The sequence below is a fragment of the Toxotes jaculatrix genome, chromosome 12, assembly GCF_017976425.1.
Source record: "Toxotes jaculatrix isolate fToxJac2 chromosome 12, fToxJac2.pri, whole genome shotgun sequence".
NCBI classification, from domain to species: Eukaryota; Metazoa; Chordata; class Actinopteri; family Toxotidae; genus Toxotes; species Toxotes jaculatrix.
Window position 1 is genome coordinate 3,808,376 of NC_054405.1, and position 12,113 is coordinate 3,820,488.

At 42.6% G+C, this 12,113-nt stretch overlaps 1 protein-coding gene across 1 annotated transcript in view; it reads right to left on the minus strand.

The window, feature by feature from the left end:
• opcml (opioid binding protein/cell adhesion molecule-like) overlaps window positions 1-7,799 on the minus strand; it is a 141,001-nt gene extending 133,202 nt beyond the window's left edge. Inside the window, exon 1 of the mRNA XM_041052401.1 lies at window positions 7,126-7,799. Coding sequence (XP_040908335.1) covers window positions 7,126-7,283 — 158 coding nt within the window. The 5' untranslated portion in view covers window positions 7,284-7,799. The remainder of the gene's footprint in view (window positions 1-7,125) is intronic.
• Between the last annotated feature and the right edge of the window lie 4,314 nt (window positions 7,800-12,113).

Below are 12,113 nucleotides of genomic sequence, written 5' to 3' on the forward strand. Positions count from 1 at the left end.
TCATTAGAGGCAAGGACTTCTCATCACTTCTAAGTGAGATATCAAAAACACTAGGCTTGGAATTGATAAGACATGAATCAAAGTGACATGTGCTTTAAAAGTTTCAATGGCCTCAGATAATCATCCAATCGCCACAACATTAAAACCACCCGCCTCACATTCCTAATCCTCCATGGATCGGACTTGTTTTTCCAGCACATCACACAGATACTTGATCAGACTGAGATCTGGGGAATCTGGAGGCCAATTCAACATCTTCAACTCCTTGTCCAGTTCCTCAAACCATTCCTGAACAGTTCTGGCAGCGTGGCAGGGAGCATTATCCTGCTGAAAGAGGACACTGCCAGCAGTGATACTGGAGACATGAAGGAGTGCACTTGCGGCAGTGTTTAGGTAGGCGGTATGTGTCAAAGTAACATCCTCATGAATGCCTGGACCCAAGGTTTCCCAGCAGAACATTGCCCAGAGCATCACACTGCCTTCCACCGGCTTGTCTTCATCCCATGGTGCATCCTGCTACCATTTTCCATCAGTGTCATTCACTTCACCTGTCAGTGGTTTTAACATTGTGGCTGATTGGTTTAAATGTATGTATCATATGGTATCTTAATATAAATACTTTTGACTAATGCATATTACAGACCCAAACAGTGTCCCAACATAATCAGGACTTAAATCTTATTCTGTATCATGTGAAAGTCGCAGCGTTGCAACAGCAGAAAAACAAACTGCATCACTGATGTTCGCACATTTTTCAGCAAAAAGCATTTATACAATCCAGTTCTGTTCTTGCCTTTGATGCCGTGTGTCTTCATCAGTTCTGCATTAAAAGATGCAGGGATCAGGATGCAGTACTCGGGTGATAGCTAATTATCCCCAAGATTCTCTCTGACCTATAACTGCAGTGATTAGTGTCAAAACAACGCTGCAGAATGCTCCATTTAAAAAATGTTTAAAGTTAAGAAAAAAATGTTTGACTTCATTACATTAAAAAAAAAAAAAAAGTAATGACTCTTCTTCAAGTACAGATGTATCAGATGCATCACATTCCTGTGAATGTGCAGTATAGTGAGTTTCTAACTTCTAACTGCGGTAAATACAGTCAAATCAGAGCTACTAAAGCAGCTCAGAGGAGTGCTGCAGCTAACAGTCAATCATTCTGTTGGTTATTTTTATGATTAATTGATTTAACTTCTATGAAATGACAATAAATTGATGATTAGAGACATACTTGTCCTTCCCTGATTCCCTGGAATCCAAAGATGACATCTTCAGATGTCTTGTAGTTGCCAACCAACAGCTGAAAACCTGATATTGAGTTTACAGTGACATCAGGCAGAGAAAAGGTGGATAAGGTTTAACTAGAAAATTGAAAGATGGGGGGGGGGGGGGGGGAGCAAAAAACGATTGATCGATTTTTTAAGTATTTGAGGATTGTCTTTCAGTGGATTGACTAATTATCATTATTTGTTATTCATAATTGTTTTTGTTTTCCCCTTCATTTTCAGTATATCAACTGAAATATCTGAAGGACATCATTCAAAAAAAAAAAAAAAAAAAAAAAACCGCCAAGAGAACAAGACAAGAGATGGAATTATCCTTGAGCCAAAAGCTCCTGATCGTTATTGGCTGTTAAAGCCATAAAATCCCAATCTGAGCAATTGGGCTAAGTCCTGTTGGAACTGAGGCTGAATGGGAAAGTTTGTAGCACCTGTCGATAAGGTAGAGTGGAATCAAAGGGCTGCTCATACATATATATTAGCCAATCAATGCCCCACTTCTACCGCCCGCAACATGTCCAATCTCTAGTGTGAAACTGACAGCAGCAGAAGTTGCTGACCCTGAATTTGATGCATCAGCCTATCCTCAAACATGCCTGCTTGCCAAAATCAAGAGCAGGTTGATCACATGATGAGACGAGCAGTGCTACCGCTGCAACAAACTCACACTCATTTCCCTCCGCAAGAAAGGCTTCCATTGGCACAGGAGATAATTCAACTCACACTCCCCTACAAGAAGGAGGTGAGAATTCTGGTGTGACTGCACCTTTACCCTGACAGGCCTGCCATCAGTTGCCACTTGGCTCTCTACACTCAGTCGTAAGGGCTGCGACAGAGGCTGTGTGGGTCAGCCACATATCACCTCAGCTATCTCTGCTGCTAATCTGTCCACCTGGGAGAGGGGCCACAGGGTGCCAAATTATAAAGGACCTGTCAGTCCCTCAGTTGATACTGACCTGTCCTACAACACATCAGTGACATTGGCTTGTGTACTACTCCTCACTGAGTGGAGGGCTTGCTATTAGGCAACCCTCCTGTCATTAAGTCTGAGTAGTACGTTTTGCCCTCTTTGAAGGACAATGGTTATAGGGAAAACAGCATGAAGAGATTTGCATCTAGGTCCGGTGCCGCACTCCTGGATGCTAGCAGTGGCTTGCTCTCTAAGCAGGAATAAAATACACTGCTGGTGTTGCCTGGCAGTGGCTACCAAGCAAGCAGTCAGTCTTATGCAATCCATTCATTACTATACTGTCAAACTGTCACTGGTAAAGAAAAGGAAGGAGAGGCGGTATGACCCTATATATGGACAAATCCCATAAGGTTGAAGAGGCTCAACTTGGGTGCCATGTAATCAAACTGTTAGGGCTAAGACATTGTGTCCTCACCCCATGTTACAGGTCCAAACAAAATGATATCACTGAAAGGCCCAGAGAGACCTCACTTCTCCTGTGTTCCAATGAACACAACTAGCTGTGATCATGGGTCAGAAGCCATTAAGAGTTGTTGTTCTTGTTGTTGCACTAGTGAGTCTGGTTGGTTGGAGGACCAGCATGGTGGGGGTGAAACCAGGAGAGGATAGTGATAGTGATGATCATCAGATGCTGGTGAAAATAAACAGCATGTGTCACAGAAGTGTTTGGCTGCAGCCCTCCTTAGGTCAACAATAGAGTTGTGTTGCTGTGACAATGACTACAGTAAGTAAGAAACCAGGGGACTCCAAAGTGACAGAAAACTAGGGAAAAAATATGTATTTTTCATGATCTTGTAATACCATTCACTGCTGCCTTTATTCAAATAAAACACCAAAAAATTACTCCTTAATTAAAACTGTCATATAGAACAGTTTTCACTGGAAGGAATTAAATGTCCAGCACTAAAATGTGGAGGCTGATCAACAACCCATCAAACTGGTTTCTGTGCTTTCTATTTCTATATTACTGTGCAAGGTGATAATAAAAGCTGTTCATATATTTCTTTAAGTAATTCCACATCACAGGTTGCTCACTTCATCAGCATGATCATTTAAAAGCCACGTCAGGTACACTGGTGGAAAACAGGATGACTAATGCTACTGTACATTAATGGATGGTGGGTGAGAGACACGACCTGAGACAAGAGACCAAGCCAGTAACAAGCATGAATGCCTGCAGTGAAGTTTTTCTTTGGCTGCTCACAACCATCGGAGGTTGTTCATCGTACCGGGTTAAAGTCAGGTTGATTCATTTCCATTTATAAGTAGGTTAAAGCACGCTCTTCCCTCCCTCCACTGCCCACACAGCCAACAGGAAAGAGACATTCCACTGATTGATAACTAAAATCAATGTCCTTTGGCTCCAGACTTGGTAATAACAATAACAGTACCAATACTGTTGAGATGTTGACATATTTTCTCACTCACATTACGCAGCAGCACCACTTCACTTGGTGCTTATCACCACGAGTCATTTAAGGAAAATCGCTTGGCTGCATTCCGTCACCACTGCTCCAACACCAGCCATGTCTGCTAGGTATGGCACCCGACCTTCCACCTTTCAGATAATTGGAATCAGATATTTATTACAGCTGCCACGTTGAAGCAGATGCTGGCAACATTCCAGCCAATTAGAATCAATTATTAACAAATTGGTCAGAACATATATATTTGTAGTACCTGAAAATTCCACTTTAAAGACAAGTTCACAGCCCATGTACACACGTGAATAATATATTGGCTTAAAATTGGCATCAACTTCTTCTTCCTCTAACGTGTGTCACCCCGGCACTTTATTCTGTAATGTAATATTCCTACTAAAGCTATTGAATGATGCTAATTATTCCAGTGCTCAAATCTGCTTAAGTTCCTGTTGTCAGTGGCTTTCATTATGCGAGAATGATAATGCTTTGTGCTGCCCTTGACTGTCTTAATAATACAGCCCTGTAGAAATAAAACAACACCCGAGGAGTTTTGCCAGCTGCAGGAAATCACTCAGATACAACAATTGTTCATTAAAAACATATTGCCAGGATCACATTAATGTTGTAGCTTCCCTGGCCTAAAACTATTTAACCCTTGACAAGCCTCTGTGAATTGGCTAAGAGCTCCATTTTTCCACTCCTGATCTGAGATAGAAAAGCTTACCAGGCCAGGCTGGAATGAGACCTGTGTATCAATGTTTGCATCTCTCTTTGTAGAGCAAGTGTTACACTGGTGACTTGAAGTAATTTAGCCCTCAGAAAATGTTACAAGCATGGCAATGTGACAGTCTTCCAAATAGCAGCGATGGCAAATGTTAAATACATTAGAGCCATGTTTATGTGGCAAAATAATAATTTCAAATATAATAACTATATTTTAGTTGGAAATACAAGAGTGCGCTGGTAGAAATAAGTCATTTCAATGCTGCAGTTTCACCCATAAAATGCTCAAATAAAAACATGTTCAATATCGTTGCACCTTCCAATTTCTGACTGTCTAGTCTTCAGATTTTGTTGATCCAATCAAAGGTCAACACCACAGCTGTACTCCTCTCCAAGGCTTCCTGCCCCTGGCCAACCTCCTAGAGTCCCCAGCCTCGCCAACCTGCTGCCCATCCAAGCCTCTGCATCACTGCTACTTGGGCGATTAGGGGGTTAAAGAGGCTCCTCACAGACGAGGCTGTGGGTCCTCGGAGCGTCCGCATCAGTGTGCTCCAGGCGTGTATCAGTTAGCTGTCAAATGTGTGGACAATGCTATCATATACCAGCACCACAGGCCTTATTCCCCCCTACAGAAGCTGAGATGCAGGGTGAGAATGATGTTCCTTGATTTCTCTGGTGTTTTCAACACAAATCCAGCACCTCCTGCTTGGGGAGAAGCTCAAAGCGATGCAGGTGGATAGCATGGTTTCCTGGATTATGGACCGACTAGCTCACTGACAGGCAGCAGTTCATCTTCCTCCAGGACAGAGCAGTGGATACACTGTGAAGCGGCACTGGAATGCCCGCAGTAACTGTATTGTCAGCTTTGGAGTTCACTCTCTATATCTCTCCTTTTAAGATTCAACTCAGGGTCATGGCAGCTCCACAAGTTCTTTGATGACTCCTCTATCATGGGTGAATAGGTTAGGGCAAGAAAACATGAGGCTGCCAAACGAGCCCTGTCGGCTGCTGGAGGGGCAGCAGTGTACAGCTCGACATCAGCGTGACAGAGGAGTAAGAAGTGGGTTTCAGTGTGTCACCATCCAGGGTGAGGAGAGTGAAATGGATCTAAAAGACTATTTAACTATTTCTGCTAATCAGTGAAGGCCAGCACACATTTGTAATGGCTGAGAAATGATTAACAAACTGCTGAGAGAGGACCAGCTCTGTCCTCTAAGGCTGCACAGAGCAGAGGACTAATCAGATCTCCATCTTGGACAACACTTTCCGCCTCCTGTGTGGTGTGAGCTGGTGCAGCTGCAGTACATGATCACCTTCCACCTCATCTTCCCAAGGTGCAACAGCAAACTGTTTACCTGCTCATCTTTGTCAACACTCATCAGACTGTGCAATAATTCTTGTCCAAATACATCCCGTCTCAGGCAGCTTGGAGCCAGCTGAACTCTGCTGCCCTGCTCTGACAGCTTGAGGTACTGAATGCACACATGCTTGGTAATGTGACTACATTATCAAGTACTGTAGTCACATTCACATTAGTACTGCAAATTAACATGGCTGCTCATGTTTGTTTATCATACTTAAATCTGTAACACGGTGCAGATGTGTGACTGTTAAGCATATGCTGAAAATCATGGCTTCACATTGCATACATTTAGATTACCTCAATATTTTTTTTTCATTTCCTGTTTACTGTCCGTAATGATTATTGTCTATTTTGAATGCATTTATTTCCATTTGTATTTTTCCTGCAGCAATCTCATTCCAATGATCACTACAGTTTCATCTCATTTTTTTCTTCACTTAAATATAATAAAAGACTCTTATGCTAATAAACTGTACCCTTCAGACATCTTCCAGATGTATTACATTCAGCCGGAATGAATAGCATCTCTATACGTGATAAGAAAGTCTATGTTTGCACACTGTACAACTGTATCTGTGCACATGTGTGTGCATGCGTTTGTGTGGGTGGAGCGGGGCCCTACCTCACATCATTTGACAGGGATTCTGGATTTCTAGCACCACACCTGGTCTACTCTTATTTAAGAAAGTAAATTAATTAAAAACATAAGTAAAAACTACTGCAACAGTTAAATCTGGAGATCAATATATAGAAATGGTTAAGGTGTAATATGGCCACTGTATAATCATCACACATCCCATTAAGAATATCACAGAAACAATAGTGATTTTTCATAAAGGCGTCACTGATGGGAAAAAAAAAAAACAACACCAGGTGTCCACTCTATCCAGTTTCCCAAAACATTTCATCAAGTGTAATGAAAACAAGGCAGCCCTGAAAATGAAAGTCATAATTGCATTTGTATTACACACTCAAATCAATAGGCACACAAGCCCCTCTAATGCCAAATTTGAGTATCTCAGCTCTGTGCATCCTCAACAAGACATTAACCAACCGGATCAATAACATTCAAGGGCAATGAGCAGGAGAGGCTGAACACCGAGTTTGGCACGTTACACCAGAACTTGCAAATGTCACACACGCAGTTATCAGCCGGCTGGTTAAAATCCACGGAAATAAGAAGCATTTATGCGGGTTATTTTTTTTTCCTATCTAGGTTATCGTGACCTTTAGTAACTCCTGGACCGCTGCACTTCATTTTGCTGTTCGGACCGACACACGCTGTAAAGCAGGAGTCAGTCCCCCGCGGCGCACGGGAGGAGATGATATTAGTGATGTGATCATGAAATACAGTTAAAGACTTACTTTAAGACGGCGCTGTCCCCCTGTCTGACGGTGATGTTGTCCTTTAATACAGAATCCCCGCTTCTGGCTGGAACTCCTGCAGGTACAAGGAATAACAATTTAAGTCCGAGAACGACAAGGCATTTCCCAGGCACCGCCAAATGGCCACAAATTCCCATGTTTTTTCTTTTTCTTTTTCCTTTTCTTTTTTTCTCTGTCACTGCGCAACTTCCAGGAAAACTTAAACCGTCTGATATTCCTTTTTTTTTTGCGTCTTCAGCTGCGGATCGCAAATTCCACTCCACAAACAAGATGCAGTATAAGCCTACTAGAACTGCGGTCGACCTGGTTTTTCTGCTCCAAGTAAACAGGCTTGTTATGAAATACTGTCCGTGTCGATAAACGCAGGAGGAGGGGGGCTGAAAAAAAAAGTGTCTTCCCGCCCGTCAGCCGCTCTAGGAAACTGACTTGTGGAGGACAGAAAAGCAACGCGTTTCTCAGAGAAATGCGCACCGTCTCCTCCGCTTCAAACAGTAATCGCCGTGAAATGGATGCTCTCGCAGAGATGCATCGGCCAAGTCTCCTGGTATGTTTTTCCCCCCTCTCTCTCGCTCTCTCTCTCTCTCCCTCGATGTTCTCTTTTCTTTTTGTCGTGAACACTCAAAGCCAAAGACCGAATTCGCTTCAGTATCTTTGTTTTCGTTAAGTAGCCTACAGTTCCTGAAGTGAAGTAGTGCCCCCCCTCCCTCAATCTCTGCGACTCCCTCACTCCCCTCCTCCCCCTGTGCGCTCTCTCTCCCTCTCTCTCTCTCTCTCTCCTTTAATCGCCAGGTAGCATCACTTGCCTGTACAATGAGGACCATATGGTCTGCAGCCTGCAGTGTTCTTACATTTTATAGGGATTATATAGTCCCCCCAAACTTGGGTCCAGGGACCTCAAATGCGTCCTGAGGGATGTTTACAAGGAACACCTGACAAATAATGACTCACTTTTTGTGACATATCCCCATTTAATGTGATTCCATCACAGGGAGCACCCATGCATGTGTCAGGAGCGTAGATGCTGATTTAGTTTTCAGTGGTGTGACCTGGTTTTGACCTGTGAACTGAATATTCCGTCTCGTATTAATTCAGGACCCGATGTAGAGCAGTGGCTCTCAGAGGGGGCGACCAGTGGAGCCCCCCCCCCCCCCCCCCCCCCCCCCCCCCCAGGGGCCTGGAGGTGACTAAAGACATTGAGGAATTGTTAAATTTCACAATAATTTAATTGAATTGGGGCAGTCACAGTCTGAATCAGGAACTCTATTTCAAGACTAGGTTGCTCTTACACCACTCTTACCTCACTGAGTGCTGTCGCACTTGAAATATAGTTTTTGTTGATGTGCTTTTGAATGATTTAACATTGAGGTCCATAGGACAAAGTCTCTATTCGAATGGGGACTGCCGTGTGGATTTATTTAGCAACCATGACATGAAACAGGTCAAGGACCCCTTGTAGTGAATTGAATCGCATGGAGAATATTCATCGTTCTCCTCAAGAATTTTACTCTTAGAATGACACAGACCGACAAAAGAAAAAAAAAAGAGAGAGATAATTTTGCACTTGGGCTGTTATAAAAAAGCTTTCAGTTGAGGTCTGTGGGCCAACTTACATCTGTTCAGGTGTCGTGGTTATGAATCAGGTAAAGCAGGCGACTGCTCCAGGGCCAAGAAGCTCTATGAAAATTTACTTAAATCTAGTATCATGACCTTCTGAGTTCTGTCATTAAATTATGCATATTCATGAAATGATCTTTGTTTGGCAAAGTTACAGCGCACAGCAAACCTGGGACCAGGTTGGATTCCAGCATAAATGTGTGGACATTGCACATTTTTGAACGGGTGCTGTCATCCCCAACTCAGTGCCCATAAAGTAGAAAGTCATATGATCACCTACTATGTGATGAACAGCTGATTATGGCACATTTTATCCAGCGAGTCAAGCTAAGAATCAGATCAGTGTGTCCACGGGCTTTTAAGAAGCCTCAAAATGACACAGAACAGTTCATTTTAATGAAATCTTGTCTCACTGACATGTACCTGGAAAGACCTGTATTGATGTCTTTAATTAAAAGCTGCATAACCATCTTGTAGACTAGCTAAGCTAAACCTTTTATCTGAAAGGACTTTTTTTTTTTCGTTTTCCTGAATTGTTATCTGTAAACTCTTTCTAACTCTGCTGGGATTCCTTGGTCCTGGTTTTTGTCATGTGTCGGTGGATGATGGGTAATTTATTTTGAAATTTTCAGTTCATGTGCTTGACGATAAAGGTTGAGGAGAAAGGGTAACTTTTTAGGGAGAGTGTTGAAGTCGAGAGCCTGAACTTCACCACACCACATTCGCTTTGTTTACTAATGTGCTCCCGCGCTGTTCCTCCCCATCCATATCTGTATGCAGAGAGGGTTTGCTGGCCACTCGGGATGTGAGTGGCACTTTGCTGCACATCTAACAGCAGCACTCAGAATTACTATGACAGCTTTTGAGTCTCATGAGAAGACTGAACAAGATAATTTCTTTACCTTAACATCAATTTGGCACGCTGTTACATTATTGGACAGGAGGCAACAAATGACAACGTGCCGACAGCTTTGGGTGCCATCGCTGGGGAAAGATGCAAGTGACACATGGCAGTGTTTTTTGTCTGGTATCAAATGTTTGCGCGAGCGTGTGAGAGTATTGATGGCTTTTATTTGTAGACTCAAGTCTGCATTCTGTTGTGTGTTCATCAATCTTTTCTTACATACGATTGACTTCACAATAAAAGCCTTTCTCTTTGAGATAAACACATTAAGTGCACTGCGCAATCCAGCAAGAAAAGGACAATCACATCTTTTAGCAGGTGTGAGGCTTTCTCCAGAGTTTATTGCCCACTTTCTGGGAGTTGTAAGGTAGAGCACTAAAACTCTAAAACTAAGGAAGTGGACCTTGAGGTAACATTAAAAAATAAAATATATTATTCACGCTGTTCCATGTGGGTATCACATTTATTTTTGTGTTTCCACCATTTTAAGGCAGCACCTGATTTATAATCTGGAAAATGTGAAGATAAGCATAGATGATAAGTTAGGAAAAAGCCTGACGTGCACACGTCAACGCTTGATGTAACATACGAGAGGCTCACTGCATTTACCAAACTGTTGTTCGCTTTGTTCGCAGGTTGTTATTGTGGAATTATGATGATGTCTTGTGCAGGAGAAATCGGGCAAAGATAAGACTTAATTAAAATTATATCTGCCTGGGATGCAACACAAGTCCTGACTGTGTGCACGTCTTAATGGTTTTTAAATTAAAACCCCTCCCTGACCTCAGCAAAATCTAAGATATGTGGTCTTAATTAGAGTCAAGGGTACAGGGAGCGGGGGTGGGCTGAGGCACTTGTTTACAGTCAATTAAGGGCTGCAACACTGGGTCACATGATGTCATTTTAACACCTTGGTGGCTTCTGCCATCAGTACTCTATGAGGATAAGGAGGGTTTAATAACAACACCATCAAGAGAAAGAGCGAAGGGTCGCAGGCGCGTGCAGCATTTTCAACTATCAGCTCCACATAGGGGTGTTTTGAGGATAAAATAAGATTGCAATCCATTTCAATCCATGTCATGTGCATTATGTTTTTGACCCTCATTGTTCTACTTTACAGCAGGTCAGGTACACCCGATGACCTTGCCAAAGCTCCACCTCGAGCGCGGGTGCCAAGCATGCAGAAATGACAAATTAGAATGGCATTGTTTGTCGCACAGCCCACATGAATCATTCTTGATGTATCACACAAAGACGGATAGAGGGAGAGAGGAAAAGAAGCAAAGCTAAACTACGTGGCCTAGATCAACTAGCCGTGCTTTAAAATATGGGGTGGAGGTATTGATTTTAACATGCTCAAATGAACAAAGCCATTTCACTTAAATCAACGTCTTTTTGATTGGTTGCAGCCGCGTACAGTCCAGCTCTTCCTGGCAGATTGTGTTTCTCATTTATTTCACTTATACATGCAATGACATTCACATAATTTCCTGTTGCGACGCATTAACACCAGACCCTGGGTGGTTTATTCAAACAATCCATGCTAATCTCCATTCATATCATGCAAGGATGGGCGAGCTCTGCAGACAATGGACCAGCCTCTGACCAAAGCAAGCTAATACCCAAGCAAAAACATGTGTAGACTGAATAAAGAGCGCTCGCTCAGTGGACTCAGTCAACCGCAGAAGCTCAGATTCTACTGGCACACAAACGCTAATGTTACACAACTTATCTGTGAGGGGCTGGCATCCTGAGGTCAGTCCAGCAAAGTTCTGAGAAATGTTTTGAACAATATTTAGAATCACTCACATCATGTTCTTTTGTCTTGGCCAATGTTTACATGGATTCAAGTGAACGATCTTTGGTTTGGGTAAGATGTCAGTCCATCACCATCAGTAATCACATGTCCCTAGTTTCCCCTGTGATGTTGTAATGCAGGTTACTCTCAGTGTATTACACTTTCGTTGTTGTGTGGGTGAGGTAAAAGCAGAGGTCTGAGTGACTGTCACAATTATTAGACAACACAGCTCCGACAAACGCAACACGTCCACTTCAGTGTCTTACAGCACATCGCTCTGCCAGCTTAAATGATTTCTACTACAGTGAAGCTCCTCATGTAAACAAAAATAAGGACATTTGGAACCATAAAATAAATGTAATACAGTCACCATGAATTAAATCATGTCAGTCACTGTATTTAACGTCGTCGACAAAATAAATCTTGACAAAAATGAATCTCATTTTACAACATGAATATTCAACAACCACGTATTCTGCTGATGGTAAAACAAATATGTCAGCACCTCCTATTCACACATCTTTCCTCTCAAAGAACTGCACTTTCTGCTGCTGAGGGTTTTTTTTGTCGTTGTTGTTTTTTTGGCAACAATTCAGCAACTTAAGTTTCCTAACTCTTTTTGTCGCTTGATAACTTCCTGCCAACAAAAAC